This window comes from Numida meleagris, chromosome 2, assembly GCF_002078875.1.
Source record: "Numida meleagris isolate 19003 breed g44 Domestic line chromosome 2, NumMel1.0, whole genome shotgun sequence".
In the NCBI taxonomy this organism is placed as follows: Eukaryota; Metazoa; Chordata; class Aves; order Galliformes; family Numididae; genus Numida; species Numida meleagris.
This window is the reverse complement of record NC_034410.1, coordinates 116,862,686-116,886,465: the sequence shown is the minus strand read 5'-3', so window position 1 is coordinate 116,886,465 and position 23,780 is coordinate 116,862,686. Positions and strand designations below refer to the sequence as shown.

General features: G+C 39.2%; 1 protein-coding gene across 7 annotated transcripts in view; it reads left to right on the top strand.

The window, feature by feature from the left end:
- Positions 1-23,780, top strand: part of JPH1 (junctophilin 1) — an 86,654-nt gene continuing 62,874 nt past the window's right edge. For 6 of the 7 annotated variants that reach the window (XM_021387025.1, XM_021387023.1, XM_021387022.1 and 3 more), the window contains exons 1-2: positions 1-432; positions 6,998-7,754. In XM_021387025.1, coding sequence (XP_021242700.1) covers positions 54-432; positions 6,998-7,754 — 1,136 coding nt within the window. In that variant the 5' untranslated portion in view covers positions 1-53. Of the gene's footprint in view, positions 433-811; positions 1,455-6,997; positions 7,755-23,780 lie in introns of those variants that run through there. The other variant, XM_021387026.1, reaches the window with a different exon arrangement.

Here is a 23,780-nt window from a genome sequence, read left to right as displayed (position 1 = left end):
CAGGCGGGCGGGTGGGAGGCGGCGGCGGCGCCGCGCTCGCCCCGCTGCCCTGGATGACGGGCGGCCGGTTCGACTTCGACGATGGCGGCACCTACTGCGGCGGCTGGGAGGACGGCAAAGCCCACGGGCACGGCATCTGCACCGGGCCCAAGGGGCAGGGCGAGTACGCCGGCTCCTGGTCGCACGGCTTCGAGGTGGCGGGCGGCTACACCTGGCCCAGCGGCAACACCTACCTGGGCTACTGGGCGCAGGGCAAGCGGCACGGGCTGGGCGTGGAGACGAAGGGCAGGTGGATGTACCGCGGCGAGTGGTCGCACGGCTTCAAGGGGCGCTACGGCGTGCGGCAGAGCCTCAGCACGCCGGCCCGCTACGAGGGCACCTGGAGCAACGGGCTGCAGGACGGCTACGGCGTCGAGACCTACGGCGACGGAGGTGGGCGCCGGCGGGGGGCGCCCCGCGCGCGGCGGCGGTGGGGGGCGAGAGGGGGCGCGCCTGCTTGGACGCGCGCTCGGCGGGCAGGGCCCTGCCCCGGCCCCAGCCGCGACTGCCGCCGGGCCTCGCGCCGCGGGCGGCGGGGATTCCTCAGCGCGTGGGGCGCCACAGGTGCCCCGCGCCGCCCCGCCGGTTGTTAACGGCCGCTCCGGGGCTCGGCCGCGCGGCGCTCCCAGCTTATCGCGGTCTCCCAGCCCAGGCTTACCGCAATCAACCCGCGGCTTTCCGTGGCGGGGTAGCCCCCCGCAGCGTTTACCGGGCTCGCCGCGGGTCGGGAGAGGGCGAGCTCCCTGCGCCTGGCGCCTCGGGACTGGTCGGGCTGGGGTCAGGGAAGGGCTCTTCGCCAGAGGGCGGTGGGCATGGAACAGGTTGCCCAGGGCAGTGGCCGTGGCCCCGAGCTCCCGGAGCTCAAGGAGCGCTTGGTAGTAGGGCTCGAAATGGGTGGTGCTGCGTGGAGCCAGGAGTTGGACTCAGTGATCCCTGTGGTCCCTTCCAACTCGGGATGGGCTGTGTTTCTGTGACTCTCTCGCCACTGTTGCCGTGGTAAAATACTGTAAACTTAAGAACAGTGCCTCGTTCCTTGTCGCTGTGTTCCTTTGCTCCATGGGTAACGTACACTGGCTTACACTCGTAAGCTCAACTGTAGTGAAGTGGATACTCAACGTGCATGAAATCAGTGAAACTTAGCCGCACCTCCGTGCAGTGACTTGCACTGTATTAAAATGCGATGCAGTTTTAAACACACTGAGGCTGGAAGGGTGACGGATGAAACCTGTCCATGCCTCACCCCCTCACTCACCACAGGAAGACAACCACATGCAGTAGGGCCGGGCACCCTGCACCCAGTTTAGCAGTGCTTATGGAGCCCAGGCTTATTGGGGTGACCCAGGACTCAGCTCACTTGATGGGCTACTTCCACCTCATCTTACCACACCCGTGTTATTTCATGTCCTGTGTGAAAAGTAAGCCCAGTGTTTTTAAATTAGCCTTCTGCTGCTGTAATGTCATTGGCATCAGTGGAAGTGTCACCTCAACCTGTGTGGAGTTGCTCTTCAACTTGATCTCGTGGTGGCATCCCTGCCCGTGGCATGGGGGTTGGAACTGGGTGATCTTTAAGGTCCCTTCCAATGCACGCCGTTTTGTGATTGATTTGTCCCATTGTAAAGGAAGAAGCTGGTCTCAGTTTTAGGATTAGAGGTGTGCTTTTTTAGTGAAAGGCTTCTTGCTGCAGTGTTGAGCAATGTACAAATAGTGTCAGAGAATGGGTAACTTTGTATTATGCAGAAGAGGTGTTTACAGGTGGACTCCTTTCCCCTCCTGCTTTCTGAAATACAAAGTGTAGTGAATTGGGTAAGATTCATTTCCTTGAGAAAATGCTGTGCTATGGTTTTTGTACCCTTAACTCTTCTAATCCCCTCGATTGTGCATATTTGTAACTATGTGGAAACTGTTTTCTGATGTGGAAAGCTCTGATGATCACTCTCAGCTTGGTTATTGTCTTGGGGATTTAAAAGCCCAGCCAGACCCACACAGATAGAATTTCAGTTTCACTTTCACCACGCAATAGACTTCAAATTTTGTTTGGATTTATTTTGTCTCATAACTCAGAAGCTGAATTTTTAGTGGCCATATTTTTGTTTGATTGTTGTTTGTTTTTCCTCTCCAGAAAAGTAAATTGCCACTGAGTTTCTCAAACCAAGGTTCCTTGTAGCTCTGTCTTTAGACTTGTTGGGGATACTTTTTATTTCAGTATAATACTGATAATTCAGTGGTAAATTCTGTAAATTTTTAGGCTTTAAACCGACAGGAAACCCTTTGAAACAGCACTTGGAATGTACAGTTTCCTCTGTAAATTATTTATTTTTATTAACTGAAATCTGTTAGCAAGGTCTCGCTCTTTTAGGCATTTTGATTCATGTGGACAGAAGATGTGAATCCCATTGATTTTAATGGAAGCATTTGTGAATGAAGCCAGGCAATATGTCAGAGATGCTTGCAGATGGGTCTTTGTTTTCATGCTCTGGGTACAATGGCCGTATTTGCACACTAGAAGAATGTCTGAAAAGCTTTTACAAGGAAACCACATTTACATATGTGTCTTTAACACACTGTGAAATAATTACAGGAAAGCTCTTTCTTTATTCTGACCTGGGAATACTGGCATCAGAAAATGGTGGTTTTTACTATGCAAATTGCCTCTTTGCTTTCAAACTCACTAAAATAAGGGCCTTTTTACTGTTTTGTTTTTTGTTTGTTTTGTAATATGCTGTTTCTAATTGCTTTGATGATATTAGTTGAGGAAAGGGAAAGGAACATAAACACTGCTGGCAGTCCTCAGTGTTTCTGCACACACCGCTTTGCACGTTGTCGGTAGTATAGATTGTGCCTTGTGTGAACACTTTAAAATTGTCACTCAATTGAATCTCTGAGAAGAACACCTTGAATTATGTGTAGATCACGGTTCTCTGTTCATTGCGTGTGCTCATGGGCCTTCAAGTGGCCCTTCAGGTTGCTCCCTGCAATGATCTGGAGTTCTGTGCCTCCTCCAGACTGCCTTGATTTCACTGGGCCTGTGTGAATCCAGTAGCCTACCTGAGAATTGTTTACAGAGGGATTGCAGCCTAATTTGCTGCTTCAGTATGTGTAAATTAGTTAGCACTTTATGATCCTGCCAGCAGTAGCAGTAGCAGGAGTCCTGCTGCAAGAACGTGCATTGTTGATCTGTAGAGATCAGTGGCAAATGCATGTGAGGAAAAGGCCATCAGCAGTGCATACGATCATTGATTTCTAAGCAGTCAGCTTTCTACGTGTTTGTTTATCTAACCTTTGAGTCTGAAGAGCATGTAAAAACGTTGAGGTGGCACCTAAATTATTAAACCACAAAAGAGGGATGTAAAAGTTACGAGTAGGTCAAGCAGTTCCTAGTGCAATGGCCTCCATGCTTGTTTACACAGCATAGTTTTATATTTGAGCCACAAGCAGGCAATGACATTTACAGCTCTAAGATACAGTTGGGTCTCTGGGAAGGGTGGTACGATGTAACTCTAAGGAGACAAGTTATGACATTCTACCTTACAGCAATTTGCCAACAAAAAAAAAACCAAACAAACAAAATTTAAAAGTACACATTCTGTTAGTTCTCAGGCTGAAAATATGAACACCTTCTCAGGGACACCATGGTCACTAGTAACTGTTGGTGAATGGTTGGGTTTTTTTGTTACAACACACACCAAGCCTGGCTTTTAGAAAGTAAAGCTGAATGATGTTACTGTTTTATGGTCAAAAACAGTTTTAAATTAGCTTTGTGATTACAGTGGTAATTAAAATTTTGAAAGTTGACCCTCAGTGGAACTGCTATAGACAGAGCATGATAATACAAGATGAAACTAGAAAAGACGTGTTGGTATTATTGTTCATGTTTATATCCATGTATAGAGATAGGTGCATGTCACATTTGTATCTTTATTGATAGGAAGAGCTGTTTTATCAACTTATATTGTATGCTGTAGCATTTGATTATATTACAGTATTAGCATACATTGTACCTTGATTGTTTAAAGATGTCTAAAATTTATTCTGTTTAAGGAGATGATGCAGTTATAGTCTGATATGGTAAATCAAATTACTTAAGTCTCTATTCTACAGAGATGTTAGATCTAATGTTAGAAAAAATTCTTATTGTCTGCAAGACTAGACAAAATTCCAACTAAGTATCTTCCAAGAGCCAGTTCACTATGAATCTTCCATTGCCTCATTTGCTCTTTTCTCTTTAGAAGAAACTGGCATTGATTATATTGGCCTAGTAGAAAGAAAAATCTGACAAGTAAACAGCAGCACATCATTGTCCTCATTTTAATACCCATTTGGGCAACAGTAACCACTTCTGTCTAAAGAGCAGGGAAAAACGTGAGTCATAAATTGATTAAATAGTTTTGAGCTTTTCATATTTTCAAGTCAAAATATTAGTAAGAAAATATACAGCATAGGCAGGCCATTTGTACTTTTATAAAATTCTGTGCTGGAAGAGATTGTTTCTGCTTTGAGTCTGACGCTCAAATAGCAACATGGAGAGCCACAGTTATACTGTTGTAATGTAATTCTGGGATATAATCACAATTAGAGTTCGATTTATTATTTTCAAATGAAATTAACGAACTGATGCAGAATATTAGATTGTTACATGTAGCAGTGCAGTGTAGCTTGCCAGATTCTTAGCTCCAGCATGTCATTACGATACTAGGGCTTTTCCAGTTATAATTAAGGGCAAAATGTAGTCATTTATGCTCTTTAAATATTAATATATTTCTGTGAAGTGTCTGTTTAATTAAGAAAAAAACTACCATATGACTTTATTTTTGCAGTATTTTCAGAATATGTCATATTGGTGTTTTGCGCTCATGTCTCTATTTGTTCTTCTCCATATGCTGAGTTTTTTTTTAAATAATCATGTTTCTAGATTCAGCACCCTTACAAGCAGTACAGCAGTAGGTATCCAGGATACAGAGAATGAGAAAGAAATGAAGAAAGTTGTTGGTTCATGTCAACAGCCATCTGTTAAAACAAAAACCTTCCACTTAGAAGAATTTTCTACCAACACAAAATAGTTACGTTGTCAAACCTATTTAGTATTATATAAGAAAGAAATCACACAAATGTAAATGTAATTGCATTTTAACATTGAAATGCAGCTTAGCTGAAGAAGTAATACAGTAAAACAGTAATCGATAGATAATTGACATCAACACAGACAAAATACTATGCTTATGCAAAGGAGACTGAATATCAAAGCTATTGAATCTTTGAGCTGCATCTGAAACTCTAGTTGTATCACAGAATTGTTTACAAAACTTTATTCAATCATGGAATTTGACATTTGATCCTTAGTTCTCTGAAGAATCATTTTTAATATGTGCTCAGTTAAAGCAGAATAAACTCAAAGATATTTTAGGAAGAGCTTATTCATACTTCTGTATGAATATTCAGAGTCAAAATAGCTTTTTAAAAAAATAGTAGTAGGTGGATGAGAAACTTCATTTTTCATCTCTTCTAAAGAAATTTAGTAGGGATTAGAATGAAATGATCTTAAAAAGCAAGTTATCTTCTGTTTGCCAGGTGTGGGGCACCTCACACTTTCTGTTGGCTTTCAGAAACCAGGCACAGGAGAACATGTCTTATCAAAATGAAAATGCTTTTTGAGAATACAAGAAATAAAATTGTCTGAAACAGTAATCTGATGATAATGCTGTTTCTTGGCTCAGATGCAGCTTTGCATGTACACAGATAAGCATGTCTTCTCATATCAAATACCGTGTTGTTCTTCTTTGTACTGCTTTCTGAAAAAAACACACAAAAATAACTATGGTTGCAGTATAAACAATGGAATGTAGTTATAGATAGTGGTGTGTCATACTCTGTTTATTACTACCTCATCTTCTGTATGTACTGCAGCACAAATGGAAGGCAAAAAAAAAAAGTAGAAAAGCTTTCACATTTCTGATTTCTGTCACAACATGCTGCGGGATGTAAATAGAAAAATAGTCTGACTGTATTTTTATATGTCACATCAGCCTTTCATATTTTTGATGACTGTCAAATAGCTTGAATATTTTTTATCTTTAAACCTGAGTTCAGCTACTTCTCAAGCAAAGGACCTACTCTCCTGGGAGTTACTCAACAGATGAGGTGGTAGTGAAGGTAGACTGCTGCTTTCCTGTGACTCCTACTTCAGAAAAGATAGCTAGAGTAAAGTGTAGCTTGCTTTATACTGCCAGTATTTTAGGTAGCCAGTGTTCTTTGTTTATGATATTGAGTATACAAAAAAAGATCATAAAAAGTAATATATACAGAGGTTTTGTTTGTAACATTTTTATCATTTTCTTCTGTTCAAGTACATTCAAAATCTTTTGAAAATATTTGATTGTACAGTAGGGCTTCATAACAGTGGTCTGCAGGTGGGCCTTGGGATCAAGACAATTTAGTACGTTGTTGAATAAATATGTCCTGACAGGGAGAGGTCTACAGTTGTCTTAAAAACAAAACAAAACAGGATGTTTACTGGTCCCACTAGCTCTTCTTGTGAGCAGCTGGAGGCAATGGCCCGAGTGCTCTGCTTCCCACCTTCTTTCTTTCCCTCCACCCTTCTCTCTCTTCCTCAGTGATCACTTAAAAAACGTTGAAGGAGTTCTGCCTTTCAGATTTCTTCTGAAATTTCTTCCATGGGCAGAACTGTTCAAAAAACACTTATGATGATAGCTACTGTGTTTTAGTTGTCAAAATAAACTACTGCAGCTTGGAAAGCGGAGGCTTTGTTAAGGGGAAAAATGATTTATGAGAATAACAAGTAACAGAAAGTATTTTATATACTGTACCATGTATTGTAATTTTTTTCTTCTGTTTCTAGTTTCCAAAAGCAGACTTAACATAGTGTTGCCAGTAGCATACTGAATGTAGACTGGTAAGTCTTCTACAACTTCCTAAATTTAATTTCTGCTAATTACTTTAAAAGGTACATACCAAGGACAATGGACAGGAGGAATGCGACATGGATATGGTGTACGTCAGAGTGTACCCTATGGCATGGCAACTGTGATCCGTTCACCTCTACGAACGTCTCTAGCTTCACTTCGAAGTGAGCAGAGCAATGGCACCGTTCTGCATGACATCACTTCAGACAGTCCTGCTGGAACAAGAGGAGGTTTTGTGCTCAATTTTCACAGCGAAGCAGAAGCCATGGGAATTAAGAAAAAAGGAGGCTTATTCAGAAGAGGATCCCTTCTTGGTAGTATAAAACTTAGAAAATCTGAGTCTAGATCGTCTATATCTAGCAAACGGAGCTCCGTCAGGAGTGATGCTGCTATGAGCAGAATTAGTTCTAGTGATGCCAACTCTACAATTAGTTTTGGAGACGGTGACTGTGATTATTGTCCTATGGAAGACCACGTTGATGCCACCACGACAGAAGCCTATATGGGTGAATGGAAGAATGACAAGCGCAGTGGTTTTGGTGTTAGTGAGCGTTCAAATGGCATGAAATATGAAGGGGAATGGCTAAATAACAGGAGGCACGGATATGGATGTACCATGTTTCCAGATGGCACCAAAGAAGAAGGAAAATATAAAAATAATGTTTTGGTTCGTGGAATAAGAAAGCAACTTATACCAATACGCAACACAAAAACTAGAGAAAAGGTGGATAGAGCAATAGAGGGTGCACAGCGAGCGGCTGCCATGGCAAGAACAAAAGTGGAAATTGCAACTTCAAGGTATGTTACTGCAAAATATATTTGCTCATCACTGATTTTGAGGCAAAAATAAAAAGTTATAGTATGTGAGCTCTTACTGTTGAAAAAGTATTCAAAAGTGCAAGTGTTTAAATGTCTTTCAGTTTCAAATGGGTACCTATTGGCTTCACTTAAATTAGACATATGAAACGTAGAATCTCAACTTATTTGAGTAAAGTTATTCATATATGTTCCATAATGTACCATGAAAGTAAATTTCCAAGCTCATACATTTCTGCCTTAAGTCAAGAGCTGCTGCAGTATGTCCTTACTGCATGGAAAATGAAACTGCTGAGAATTAGAGAATTACGTGGGGAATGTGAAGTGACAAAGGAATATCTTCCTATAAGCATCTTCCAGTTACGCTGATTGCGTTGATAACTTTTTGGAAGTCATCTGTGACTCTAAAATTGCACATTTTCCACTGAGGATCTTAACACGCGTGTATTTATCTGAGAGAGAGTGATGAAACAGTGTAAGAGTAATGGTTGAAGCTCTTGTGCGTAGAGGCTGTTGATTCAATTGCCAGAAGAGTATCTGCTGAAAAAAGGTTTGTATGAGGATTCTTTAGCATAGAAGTATAGCTCTCCTGCAGTCTGAATTCATCTGGCTTTTGTGACCACCACTTCAAATAGCAGTGGTCCTCTCCCCACCGTCAAGTGTTTGAGATGGAAGGGAAAAGTGGAAGAGTAGGAGTAGGGAAAAATGTCACTTCCGCTTTGAGCTCCTAAGCAACAACCAACCAAAGTTGTCTGAAATGGAATTGCTATAAATTAGATCAGTGTAGACAGTGTTAATAGGTTTTACTATGAAGACTGAGAGCTCTTTAAAAAGCTATTTATTTTTTAATGCCTTCAGATAAGTTTCTGTGGCAGTTTCTCTGTTGTTGGTTTTGGTCTGTTTCCCCAGGCAGGCTTTTCTTGAAATATGCCATGGACCAAAAAAAGAACCCAGAAATGTGCATGAAAGAAAATCTTCCTGCTATTTTAGAAAGAGGCTGTCACATTACACTTACAGCTGAACAACTGATTCCTGATTTAGTATGGTCAGTAGTGTATGTTCAGTGACTCTCCTTTTTTCTGACAGTTGTCAAGAATACAGAAAAGACTGAAAGCTACATACATGGGAAAGCTGAAATACATGGATGGCTCATAACAAAAAGTAGTTCAGACATAAATATGAAGAATTTAGTGTTCTGTTCAAGAAGCTTTATGAGCACTGGACACCGAAGTAACTCGAGGGTAGCATACACTCTACTGCTTCTATAAATACATGTAAGGCATTATATGACAGCCTACTGCATTAGTGAAGCAAAGCTGTAATAGCTAACATTAAGAAGTTCCTGGATCCCATTCATGTTTTGTCAGTATGTAAGCCCTAGTTCTCAAAAATGAGTTATGGGATGTGTGGGTACGGTAATCACCACTTTGAGACAATATAAAGCTGTTAACAAAACTGTAGTCTGAGATCCTTAAGTTACAAGGTTCAGTGTATGTACTTCCCCTTTAAGAAGAGATATGGCTCTGAAGTGTTTTGTGCGCTGTACCTTCGTTCTCAAATTGCTTCTTCTTTGGAGCTGTCCATGAAAATAGTTTTTATTTCTTGAAAAGAAGTTCTTGAAAGTGGAACAACAGAAGTCATCTTTAGTAGTACACCTGTGACCATGGGCTGCTCCTTTGGTTTTTCAGTTTTCACAAGTTTCCTCTCTTGTAGCAGCCCTTGTACTAACTGTGCTGGCACTGAGTCAAAGGCAAGGAGGCTTGACACCTAATCAGACAACATCAAGCATGAATATTACATTAACTTCTCTTGTGAGTTCATGTGGGACTCGTGTACTAGGGAAGAAGTGACACTTCCCATCTCTCAAGTTTTCAGAATTCCCTTTAGGATCAACAAGTGGGAGCAAGTCCATCGCATTATGTGAACTAAGGGACTGGCATGCTGGCAGAGTCAATAGCACTGACTATCCAAGAGTCAGATGCTCTAGAAGAGATTCTAGACGAGCATTCCAGACTGACTGGATTGGTACTGTTTCAGATTGAGAGAACTTGCTTCTATCATTTGGAAACTTGAGGTTCATTATTGGTTTGTGACTGCTAGTTTACTAGACTGATAAATGTTGCTGTCTAGTGACAAAAATGAAATATCTTTGATTTACAGTGAGATTACCCTATTACTGATACAGAATATTGCCCCTGGGAAATTTCTGCAAACATAACTTCTGTAGAATTCACTATGCTGGAAGAGTAGCGATGGGAATTGAGCAATCATACTTTCCTATATTTAGGTGACAAGAGATTAGGAGGAGTCTGAGAGACTTCAGCTGCACCCACCTCTCAGATAGCAGTTTTCCAGCAGTGTCTTAGATGAATGGTGGTCTTGTCTGTTTCCTAATGATCAGTATTATGGGGTGGGGGAAGTGAGAGAAATCCAGGAGTGCCTCTTTTTCATTTCTCTAACATATCATACAGATACAGAGGTGTTTCTGCCAATACAGCCTTTAAAACCTTCTGTGTTTATGACCTGACTGACACATGTCACCGGCAATGCATGCTTACTGTAGATTCGCATCATGGAAGATCACTCTAGATACACTTTTCCTCTGACACACACATGGTTTTCTATTCCAAACAGCTAGAAATCCTGACTCACTGTAGTCAGACTCCTTCCTTTCAGTTGTGTGCTGTTGCTCCTGTACTGTTCATTCCCTAAATGTTTGTTGAGCCAAATGAAACTAGACCCCATACTTCTCTTCATAGTTCCCTGCTGATCGTGCCAGGTTTGGCTGATAGTTTGACCTGATGCAGATGTCCACATGGTCATCAACAAGAACAGCCACTGTTTTGCTTTATATTCTTGATGTCCTTTTATATCTAAAAGTCCTTAATAATCTGTGTAGTCACCCTTTATCTATTGTGAGAGTTTGGTATACGAAGGAAGATCTAAAAGTTGGGTTAAATATAGCTTCTCTTAGCCTGAATTTACAGTGTCTGTCTTGACTCAGCCTGTGGGGTTTTGAGGCATCTGTTCTGAAATGTTTAGCTATAGCAGCAGCATTTCTCAAATAATAGAAGAGGAAGCTTTATAAAATTGTGCGATATATGGAAAACTGTTGTATCAGGAAATTAGTAGCCTCTGCTACGCAGGTCTCTATCCAAAACAGATTAAAAACACTTATTCATCGCTAATGTATAGAGTGGTAGTGCAGCCTGGGAGTTTTGTTTGTACATTATAGTTTTGCTAACTATACTTAAGACAAAATATTAAGGCATAAATACAAAAATCCTAGATTTTGCGGAATTATAGATATTTGTCCCTATGAAGATATTAAAAGGCCTTTTTTCTTCTCTCTCTCTTTTTCTTTTAAGTTATTATAGGCAGTAATTAGGTCAAATTCATCTTTAGCACCCATTTGTGCTGAAAGTAGTCAGGTTTACTTTAGGTATTTTTTGAGGGCTTGGTCTCTAAAAGGAAATGCTCCCTTCCAGAAACTTTTAATGAATTCTATGTATTTCAAGCACATGTGAAATGCATAAAAAATATGCTAGAATATGTACTGTACCTTTTGGAAGACATTAAATATCCCCAAAAGTCCACTGAAACAAGAGTCAAACAGAAATTTGATACCAGATACTTCTCACAGTAGGGATTTTGAACTTCCTTATTATTTCTATTGTGTTTCTTACCTAAAAGAGATAAGCCTTGGCAGCTCAGTATGAGAGACTGGCTTTTCTTTAAGCTTTATTTTTGCTTACTGGAATTATATTAGCTCACTTCTTTCCTGGTATGAAAATGGCTTAAGTTCTCCTTGGAAGAGCGGTTTAGTTTGTTAACTTTGCCTTCATCACTACTTATGATGGTTTAAACTGTAGCAATTTTGGAATTCAGTTTGGGAGTTGAAGGTAAACTTGCTTTCTAATACTGAGTATCTCTGGGTGTTTTTAAACGTATGAGTACTGTAAGTGAATGTGTAGCACTGGAAGCAGAAGGAATGATGTTTGTTTACATGCAATCCTTCGTATACCAGATTCTTTCTAGGAAAGTCAATATTACAGGTTCAGAACTGAGAGCTCAGAGCCAATTTTTTTCTCCCTTCAGATTTTTCCTAGCTAATGCTCAACTAGAAATTCTCCTTTAAGCATTGTCTCTCTGGAGAAAAAGGAACTTTGCAAGTACATAAAGAGATAAGATAAAATGACAGTAAAAGAAATAGGAGTTGAATGATAGTGTGTGGAGAGAAAGGAAAAAGAAACCTAGAGAAATAATATGTTTCCTTGTTGATCTTTTCCTTGAACTGCATTGATCTTCTAGCTCATAAAACAAGCGGGCTAAAGGACTGTGTATATATATATATATATATATATATACACATATATATTTAATTCTGCTTTCCTTGGAAACAAAAACTTTTAAAACTCTTTCACAATTTTGAAATAATTTAGTAACTTGTATTGTCACAATATGCTGCAAGACCTTTTGCCCACCTGAAAAGTTACACTCTCAGGAGTGTTGTTGCATAAGCACCTGCGGTTTCAGTCCGGCATAATGGTTCCTTTGTGTTAGGCACAGTACAAACAAAGCACCCAGACTGGAGACCTTGCAGTCTGGGAAAATGGCAGTGTCAAACAAATGGAAAGAAGCTGGCAGGTCCGTGAAAGGACCTGAGATCAAGATAGCAGTAAAATTAATATGTGCAGCTAATGATATAGAGCAATTCCTCCTTGTTAATTAGCTGTGTGTGCTTAGATAACATTACCTTGCAAGCTTCCAGTCAGGGATAACTTCTAAGGGGGATTAAGCAGTGCCTTTTGTGCAGCCATTTCTTTCTCACAGCAGCTTTTTCAGACTACTCAATTTTATTTTTAATATGTTTGAGTACAAGTCCACAGATGCTATGGCTTAGGCACAGCCTTAATATTGCAGTATAAACTACTGAAACTCTGGTTCTGTTCCACGGCCAGCCATATTTGTGTTGTCGGGCTGCTGCTGAGCGGTGGAAGGGCCGCAGGAGGATGGGGCGGGAGGGCTGCCCTGTGAGCTGCGACCCAGCACAATGCTTCTGGATTCAGTTTTGTGTGAGGTTACAGTGGCCTCCTGGAGCTGGTAGCTGTCTTGTGACATTTTCAGTGTTGAGGATAATTTAGAGAGCCTGTCCTGGCACTGCACCAGCCAGGACTGGGCCTGGCAGCTTAGCATTGGCTTAAAGATTGGGCAGTGCCTGCTCTGAACTGCGCTGCTCACTTGTCTGCCCCAGAACACAGCAGTGGCAGTAGGGCAGCTGTATGAGAAATCAGCACTTTTCTTTCTCATAACCTCAATTCTGAGTAAGTTTTGGCAGACTGTGCTGCTTGTGATGGATTTGTTTGAAGGAATAGCTCAGTAGCTGGTTGCTTCATAGTGTTCTTTGCCTTGCCTGACCACTGCTCTCAGCTTGGCCTTAACAGACTGATTTCCAGGGAGAACTACAATTAGATGTGTGGAGTCCTATAGTTTGTGCCCGTGCTAGATTGCAGCTGCCAGTACTCCCAGCCAATGCTGAAAAATGTGCACAGCATACAGCTTTCCATGGTGGGTTTGGCCAATTCTACCAAGAATCTGAATGGGACACTTGCAGGACTATTGCTCTGCACATCTTTGAGATGCTTATTATAGCTGAAATATGAGTATTGTGTTGAGGCACAGGATCCAACAGATACCAAATGTTTTTGTGTAAGACTGCTTGCTTTAGTATAAAGTTGCTTAGGTGCACAACAAATTTAGTTTTAATCACTTTACTACACAGTCTATTTGAATGTAACAAAATACTGTCCAACAAAGTGAATACCATGTAACAAAATGATTGTTAAAAAACTTAACGCATTCAACTATTATGGATAGTAACTTTCATGTTAATTCTGCATCATTTAGAGTAAACCATGTGTTCCTTGGATTCTGTGAGAGTTAACCACTGACTTCAGTGGGGTGCATTTTCACTCAGATTTCAGAAACAACTCATTGGTAAAAGAATACAGTTTTGGATCATTCCTCCATTATTTGCTGTGGCATGAATAATGATGTCTTCGAAATAACAAATTGTATAAATTTCACTACACAGATTTGCTTTCTTCTCTTAATATTTAATGCATTAAGATTACATGGCTGAAAATTTACAAAATTACTGTACTATCACTCAGCTAGAAATTTGAGAAAGCGTCAGGTATTTAAATTTTTTTTATCAAAGTGCCTGTATCAAAATACACTTACTTACTTACAGCCTGAAGTCTGAATAAGGATATTAAAAGAGAAAATAAAAGGCCTGCATTGATTCTAGTGTAAAAGCAAACAAGCATTTCATAATGCCTTCAGGAAAAGTTCTATAATAACAAGTGAAGTGCGGTTGGTTCTCAAGTATGATTGGTCTTACTAGGAGTTTGTATTACTCAAAGATTTTGTTACCTCACAGTTGCTTTTCTAACTTGCTTAAAATCTAGTGTTTGATAGTTTAAGATTGCAAGTGTTCTCTGCTTTCAAGAGTGACTTAAGTGACACCGCACTACTGCTTAAAATAAGCATGAAAGGAAAATTTGTGTTTATTTTTTTAATATATAAACTACTTTTTTAGATGCTTCTTTGTTTAGCTGGATAAGGATTTTTGTCCAGTTTCCAGAGTACTTGATTTAGGAGCAGTCATTACAGTGGTAGTCCAGCAGATGTATGTGAGAACACAATGATTTTTAAACGATATTGAGACAAAGTAGTAAAAGACTTTTTTCTTTCTTTTTTTTTTTTTCTTCTTTTGTGGACAAGGAATTAGATGAGCTGTTACTGTGACTCTTGTCTGTTGCACAGTATCTCAGTTTTGATCTGTATTACCACAGTTGTTCAAAAGCTAAGCCTCCAACAGCATCTGACTTTCTGACTTTCAGTACTGACTTTCAGGGGAATTTCTATGATGGAAAGAAATTTCCATTTAAAATACAAAATCTGTGTGGTTTGTAGTGGTCAGTCACGTGTGAACCACAGTGTAAAGCCAGGAGACTCACTGCATGCTATAAAAATATACTCAGAAACAAAGATACAAAATATCTTCTCTAGTCTAACTGTATGCATAAAGCTAGTAGTGCTAGTAGAAGCTTCAGAAATTTACTTGATGTTTTGATCAAAGACTAAACCAATTAATACAGACATTTCTCAGTTTCTCTCTTCAAAGAAATAAGGCAATTTGCAGTTTTTAACTGTAACATTCTGTATGGTAAAATGTTTTCAATAAACATCTACAACAGAAGTCATTTAAATGATACAGTTTGTGCCCCTTGTATTGATCTCATAGAATATCTTCCAAATAATAACTGATTAATTTCATGAAAACTGGTATCGTTCATTGGGTGATGGTGTTTTCTTGAATACTAATTTATCACTGATACATATTATAACTTCTGTTCATTTTTCTTGCAATTAATACACTTCTTCTGTATGAATACATCTAATAAGCATTTGTATACATTTTCATGTAGCGATTTGCCTTCTTTTGACTACTTCACTATTATTTTCCTCTTTTATTACTATTCTGCTGATACTCTTATGTTTTTTTCTTCTTCATTATTCTGCGGTTCTCTGCTTTCAAGTCCAAGGTGGCAGCGTTGGTTTCTAGTAACTAGTATTCAGAAGCAGATTTCTCCTGTATGAGCTTGTATTCCCTCAAACCCATTTAAATTTCTATCATTTGCAACAAACAATTGACTATTCTTGTCATTCTCCTTTGATGTTTCCCCAGTTCTACATAGAACATAGACATTGCCTTCTAAGACTACATCATTCCTGAGCTCACCACAAAGCCCATTGCTTTATGTGTGAAGGGATATTGTTCTGCCTTGCACATTACTCTTACACTTAAATTGAACTTCATTCACCTTTTAAGATTGATCTGCATGTTTTCTGTTGTGCAGCATTGCCATTTACAGATTCTGTCACTGAGCCGTTCACGCACTTTTCCCAGATGCTTTATGACTGTAAGGGATTCTCAGCTCAAGGCCCTGTGCATATCCAGTGACCAACCTTCCCACTGCTTAAAACAGTGATGTAAGCTTGTATATACCTTATTCTGTTTTTAAACTATTCTTTTATTTTTTCTTGCGTTCCTCCATGTAGACTCCAGACAACTTCTGGTAAGGAAATTGCCATATTTTGGTCCTGGTACCTTAGAAACAAAGATTGATTGAAAGTGATTATATTGCCACATTATATTTGAAAGCAAGGAATTTTCTTATGCTGCTAATACAAAATCAGTTCAATGGGAGTTCTCTACTCTTGTCTTCTAGGAGTTTTTTTTTTAAAAAAAGGCATATATTTCTCTTTTATCCCCAAGTCCGGTGAGCTCACATTTAGGCTTCTTTAGTTGTCATACTACTACAGTGTAGCACCTTCACTTTACACTCCCATCGTTTTGCTGACATGCGTAAGTTGAAGGAGAGAATGTTTTTTGCTGCTGCTTTTACCTCACTTTCAGATTCTGGGGCGATTCATTACAAGCATCTTCTCTTTCTCTGAATTTTTAGGCCAGATGGAAAATATGTTGGATTTTGTCGGTCTTAAAGCTATGCAGAAGAACTTAAAATGCAAATGTGGAAAGAGGCGAGATTCAAAGATGTCCACTGATAAGATGCTCTTTTGGCAGATTTGGACATTCATCGTAGCTGCTTATTTTGAGCTAAGGTTTTATGAGTGTCACTGGTAGAAACTTGTCTTCTACAGGAAAATAAGTAAAATTAATAAATCATGGTTATGACAAAAGGTGCAATAACTTCATAGGAACTGGCTCTGTGTGTAAATTCAACACAAGCTCACTTTTTAAGCTCCCTTACTGGAATTTCAATATCAATTATATAAGCATCTTAGGAATATCTTGAAGAAGACAAAGTACATGCTGCCTAGCAATAAGATTAAAAAATGTATTTCAGGAATACTGAGGAAGCAAAAATTTAAGAGTGTGAGTAAGGAGATGCCGGCTGTTAGAATGCTTTGTGAAGATGCAGTGGAACTGGAAGCATTAGGATGTCTTTTTCTTATGCCTACAGTCTGGAGTCCTGCCGTTACCTTAGTATAGCTTGACCAAAATTTTAATTTTAGTTTTACTAAAAATCCAATAATTGCACACATTCTGTTTATATATTCATAGATTGTCAGTCATTAGCATTGTTTTCTGATTCAGAAAACAGCATGTTTTTTGAAATTGTGAATTACAAAGAAGGTGGGAATAGCATTTATCTATTCTACAAATATCAATGGAACAGATAAGATGGTGAGCTTTTCTGATATTCAGATTGTTTGATTTGTATAGATATGTTGAAGCAGTTGTTGATAGCTTCTGTTGAAGAGTCTTTCCCTTTCTTTCCTTGGTGGCTCGATGCCTTCTGCAAAAGTGATTCCTGTTGGGAGTGTCTAGTATTTTCAGGCAAATAGTTTCTTAACAGTGTGCTTTACAAGCAGAAGTATTTATCAGTTTGTATTTTCAGTTGAAACTGAATTATCAGAACATTTTGTGGTTGGTGTCTCACAATTGTAAGCAATATTTAAGATGTGCCAGATCACTGAAGAGTGGTTTTTTTTTCTAATGTAGAGTTTATACCTTTTTTCGGAAAAAGGTTTTGTTTAAAGACTGAAATGGGATAAATGAAAATTAGTGTGTATGTTGTATGCTCAGAATTCAGATTACTCGTCCTGCAAAAGTGCACTCCTCCTGCTGATGGTTAAAATCTATAAAAATATAATTTTCTATACTTACTGTTATGAAGAAAAGATACTGAACATTTTCGTGTCCTAGTCTATATCTGCAATATGCACAAATGTGGTAAGTTTCTGATGGACAGACTGCTAAGTGGAGCTTCTGTTAGCCTTTGTTAGCAGGAGGTTTAGAGAGGCAGATAAGAATTTAGCTTTTAGCCTTGCTGTGGCTCTGGACAGTGACTGCAGAGAGTGATTAGACAAAATGACAATTCTAACGTTAATGAAGGAGTTTGTCCTGGTGTGATATTTGGCGTGATATTTTCTTTGAATTTTAATTGATCAGAATATGTTCTAAGCAACTTTTAACAATTCACTCTTAAGGTTCATCTTTGAGATGTAATAGATATTCACTGTCAGCTTGTCTGCTATTTGCATTTATGATGATTTAAATACCATTAAAGTGGTCTTGGGGTCTGTTAGTGAAGCTGTGAGAGGTACAGTCCTCGCATAACAAGATGAACTTTCGCCATGAATCTGCAGTGAGTGAACAGATCGAAGGAGTTGATGTCTCTTTCAGGAAGCTGAGAATACATAGATAGGTAAGCTTTCAGAAATCTCTAGCACTTCTTTGACACCTGGATTTTCTGTGATTCCAGCAGAGATGAGGATTGACTGGAATCCTTTCAGAAAAGAGCAGTATTACATTTTGGACCAGAAAAAAAAACCAAATAAATAAACTGTACTTTGGGGTTTGAGGAAGGATTGTACAAATACTGGTCTGGCAAAACTTGAGAGCTGGCTTCCTCATGGAACCAATCCTTATGATTATTTGATACTTCATAACAGATTTAATCCAACTGTTTGTAATTACGCAGGTGTTTGTGGTCAGTTGTTCAAAGAACTTCCTTACTGATGTTCTGAGAGGCCAGTCTGAGAAAAGCTGGCTTCAACTGTTCTCAGGAGCCTCGTTTGCTACTTCAAGGGCTCTCACGACTCCATGAATTCTGTTCTGCTTTTGATATACCTGAGCGTGGAAAAGATAATTTTCTCTGAATAAAGAGAATGAATTGGTCTTGAAAATATTTATCCTGGTACACGAAATTGCATATTCAAGTCAGCGTATGACTTCATAGCACTTATTTCAAGAGATAGTTTTGGTTTTGCACAGAAATTCACTTTACCAGAAATAAGGTGACAATTTTCTCTGGGGTTATTTGCTTCTCAATGCTTGCTGTTAAACTTTAAACCAGTTGATAAAATCTATCTAAAACTGAAATGATTAATTATCTCTTCCAAAGTAAAACGAACTTGCATGTTCCAATCTTCTTTACTTTTGTATTTTGGCAATAAATTGTCTCATTTTGCAAGTGGAAGTTTCGAGGGAGACAGAAATTGAATTTATTTAGGTGCAAGTGAGCTGAGGAAACAGCTGTCTTTTCTAGGCAACTTTGATGTTCCCATCTATTAATAAATGAAATTTGGGAATAGATTAAATACAACTTTTAGCAGCTAAGTCCACTGTCTTTTGTTTCAGACAAGGGGTAGGAAGTGTGTTAGGTCAGTATTTTCAAGAATATGTTCTGTTCAGAAGAATAGTTTTGGTGTGCCGGGTGATGCACTGAAATTGTCTGTGTAGTTAATTTCCTATTTCATTGTTTATCTCGAGGTGTCACTGTCTTGGTTTGCATTACAGGATTGCTGTTGGGGAAAATATTTGTGAAAGCTTTCAGTGTTTGTTTTTACTCTTCTATTCAGTTATTTTTGTATAAAAGTCAATTTCCAACCTATAAGCAGCCTTTCTTAAGAATGAATGCTGTTAATGGGAATTTTATACATTTCATTTTCTAGAAAAAGTAAATTCCTTGTTTATATCCCTATATTTTGACCCTGCTATTGCTATCAGTATAATGTATTTTCTTCTCTTGGAAAGAAATGCATTAGATGGATTAGCAAAGTACTAAAAATATCTTTGCTTAACCACCAAATTATATAACCATCCGATTTCTGTCGACTGCTGCTCTCATGCCGTGATGCATTTTAGAAATCTAAGTGAAAAAAAAATTCTTTTTTTACATCAAATCTTCTTTCGGAGATTCAAGTATGTTTTTTATTCCACTTATTTTTTAATATTAAATATTCATTTTTAATCCAAGAGGTTAAAAGTAGAATGTACTGAAGCTTTCTGGTAACTATTATCATTTCAAAATTTGAAAGTGCTGCTTCTTTCATATGCTGTATTACTTCTTTTTTGCCCGCTCTGCTATGGCATGCTTGGTGCTTTCTTTGGATTTATGGTTTATTTTGTCTGGGGGATATTTTTTAATGAACAATAATTTAGATCTCTGCTGAAGGCTGTGAAATTCCAAAATAAGATGAGTCACATTTGTAGAAAGATCTTTACAAATACAAGAGAAGATCTGGTCAACGTGACCAGCTGTAAAGCTAGGTGTCTTCTTCCTTCTACACTTTAAGTCATACAAGTGAAAGGATTTGAAGGAGTTAATCAGTTCCAGAGGTCTCTGTAGGGAGAGAAAATGAGGGAAATCATTCATCTTCCATAAGATTAATTAATCTTTTTTTCATTTCAAGATTATCCTCTAAATTTCCCTTAAAGATCTGAGGTTATTTATCTCTAAGTAGTTCATTTCAGTACTTGACTGCATAAATAGTACTAGTAAGTAAGTAGATGGTATAATTCAAAGAATTTTATGTGCATTGGTGTATAAGGGAGAAAGAGGCTCAATTTAAAAGGGTAGATAATTAACTGATGCTCATCAAAGATGTGTGAAGATAAATTTCTAGACTGCTGACTTTTTTTTTCTTTGCTGCGAGAAACTCGTGTTGTATTGTGTTGGAACTGCTGCCTATGATCAGATTGCCTAGGGTCGGGCTGCAAGTCTTTGTTCTTTGCGAATGTGAAGAGACAAGTTAGCTCCTATCCTAAGGTCAACAAAGCATCACCTTAGTCTGCAGCTACATCCGTTCCTACTGTTTGTTTTTCTATTGTGTAGCTATAACGAAAAAGAAAAAAAACAAACGCATGAAAAAAGGAAATGATGTCATCACAGCAATCAATTAGCGTGTAAGGGAAAAGACTACATACAGCCAGCTGGCTAAAGGGCATGAGAACATCCTGAAAGATAATTGGGCATCTTTTGTTGAAATACTCCAATATATCCCATTAACTTGCTCAAGGCTGATCAGAATCAGTGCCTACAGATGAGTACAAAAAAGCTATACCTGTTATTCCTCGTTCAGAGCAAAAAAGTGGAATTGCCATAGTATACAGCATTACCTTAAAGCTAGTATTGTTTATTTGCTGCTTCTGGAGTGGTATGTACACAAAGGATTCAGACGTTCCTCATCAAGCTCTTTTGTGCTTTCATCCATAATACTCATTACAAGTGAGTGAGAGAAGCCAGCAGTTTTTCCTGTTCTTAGAGTTCAGTTCTGAGTCTATTTGAGTAAGAGCAGAGAGCTGAAGTTGCTACTGTGTTTCTGACTGAACAACTTGCTGTTGCTTTACTGTTCATACTCTATTCTGTCTGGAATATTTGTCCTCACCTTACAGCTTTTCTCTTTTGTTGTACGATCTCTGGAGCTTGTCTACCATATACATATAAAGTGACTGAAATGATCAAACCTAGTCTACTTGTCATCTTGCATACGCTGCTCAGCAACTCATCACTGCGGTTACTCAGCTACTTCTGTGGAGAGGAGCCTACTGCTCAGCAGATGTAGGGGGAAAGGTTTGTCAAGAGGTTTTAAAAATACAGCTTATTTTTAAAATGGTGCCTGTGATGTTACTCTTTTTAGGAGCAGACAAAACATGACTTTCTAAAGTTTTAATCAAAGAGCAGATAAATGGCTTATAACTCATTTATACTGTAGGTTTAGAAGATGAAAGCATGAGTGGAACCTGTCAGGTTTTTAATTTATTCTTAATGTAATCCATTGCTGAAAATACCAAATGTTGGCTCTGCTGACATGAGCAGGAAAGCTTTCACTGATTCCAGTGATACCAGGACATCACTGATGGAACAGTGTTCTTTGTGAGTTGCGTATTTGGGGAGATGGTGAGTTGCATGTACAAAGGCAGTTCAGTTAACACTGCAAAACCCTTCAGGTTCTGAGCATGCAGTCTTAGATGTCCATTCTTCCTAATTCCCAGTAAGACTAAAATTTTGGGCTTATGAATTGCAGAGGAACTAACAGAACTTCCTGAGATGTAGTAGTTTCTCCTTCCAAACAATGAAGCTTCTGTAACGAGTCAGTGTGTCACATTCTGTCTCCTGTTACTCCTGCTGAATGTTGTGCCATTCTGCACAGTCCCAAAAAAATCCTTCAGTATGATGGAGCTCAGTACAAGTGAGAGTGACAGAATTTATTCCGGAAAGATAAGACAGCTCAGTTACTGAGGATATCCATATTTCTGGAAATTAGGGAGGCTTTGCTTTGAAAAGCTTAACTGAGGATACAGTTTAGTTTTTACTGCTCTACTAGAGAATCTGATTTCTGGATTTTCACCTTTGTGGGAAAAATAATTTATAGATTACATGGCTTTACACTGGAAATAGCTGATCATACAGGTTGCTGTTGCTTCTTTTTGGAATGCATCTGTTTTTCTATTGCAGAGATCCTCAGCCTAGTAGCTGATCAGGAAAAATAAAAAAAGCATTCAGCGTGGTTTGTTTGCCTCAGCTTTGCTTGTCCAGCAGATGTTTCTGGAAGGCCATCTAGATCGTGGTGCCAAATTTCCCTGCTTATTTGCACATCCCACTTCAGTAGTGGCAGGGGACGCTGGGTGGCTCATGACACGTGCAGTGGGACAGAAGCTCCTGAGAAAAGGAGGGTGCTGGAACTGCTCAGCCAGCTGGCTCCCAGCTGTGCTTGTGTCCCAGCGGGTCTTCAGTGGCGGGCATGGAATGCACTGTGAAATCCTGGTAGCGACAACCAGACAGCTGTGTGAAAGCAATGGGAAGGATCTTCATCGAGAGTGGGCTGCTGTTACTTCCTGAATAACTCAGTCAGCAGCCTACCCACATGCTGCACTTCCCCCAAGTATTTATTCAGCCCAGAGCTGCCTGTGGGTCAGGTGAGCTGGCCTTGTGAGCTGCGTATTGTTTGTGCTCTCAGGCCACAAGCAGGACATCAGGTGCACGGCTGAACTTAGTTACCTGAGTTTACTCTCCAAGCACTCCACAAACTTCAGTGTGATCTTTCAGCAAATCGGTTACAGTGAGGTACAGCATTAGAAATATGTGACCAGGCTACAAGGACTGTGCAATGCAGAGCAGGGTACAGAGTGAGCGTACAAGCTCAGTTCTCTCCGAGGCAGTGATTCTGTTGTACTTATGTGGTATTGTGGAAAACTAACCTTGTTTCTGGAGGCTCCTACCAGCAGAGGCAGCCAGCTCAGGGCCAGGATTGCTCTGGTACAACTGCCCGGCTTCCAGTTGTGGAGCACGCTTGCTCAGTGTTTCGCTGTATGTTGTGAGTATTCTTTAGTCAGGTTTGCATACATACTCTCCCACATGTGCAAAAGAAAAGACTGCATAGACTAGCCAACTTTAAGAGTAGTACTTGATGAATACTGGGGTACTTCTATATGGGTGAATGCCATTCAGACTCTGTTAAAAGGGACTGAGTGCTTAAACTACAATGATTAATAGTATTATGCAATAGAGTTTTAACAGAATATATTGTCATCGTTCCAAAGGAAGGTAAATATGTAGAATTTAGTGTATACTCTGTATTCAGGAGCCAACCTTTTGACATTAGCTGTGAAACAATATGCAGCAGAATCTTGCTAATTCAATGCTAATGACTTAAAAGACCCGTCATGGATTACTTCATTTTACAAGTTAGCGAGTAAGTGAAACATGATGACAAAACAGAAAGGGATGCATGCTTTCATGGTATGTTCTCTGCTAATTTATCTTGCTGGTAGAAGTTTAGTGGTAAGTATATTCACAGTATACAAGCTAATTGATAGTGATATCATAAATAAAAGCAACAATGATGTAGTGAAATGCAGATTATTATTTAATATCGTCAACAAAACAAGAGAAATCTTCTAGCTGTGAGAGTATGAGACCGGTGAATGAGTTGTAAAGGTAATAGATGTTGGGTTTTAGCATTACTAAAAAATGTTCTCTTTCCATACGTAATAGAATAAGTCTAGCTAAAAGTACTTGAGGAAAAGAGAATACAGATGTAGTACGCAGGTGTATGAAGTAAAAAATGTGTGAAGTTTAATCTTCTGATTGAATTACTTTTACAGAGCTAAACTGCCAGCTTACACTC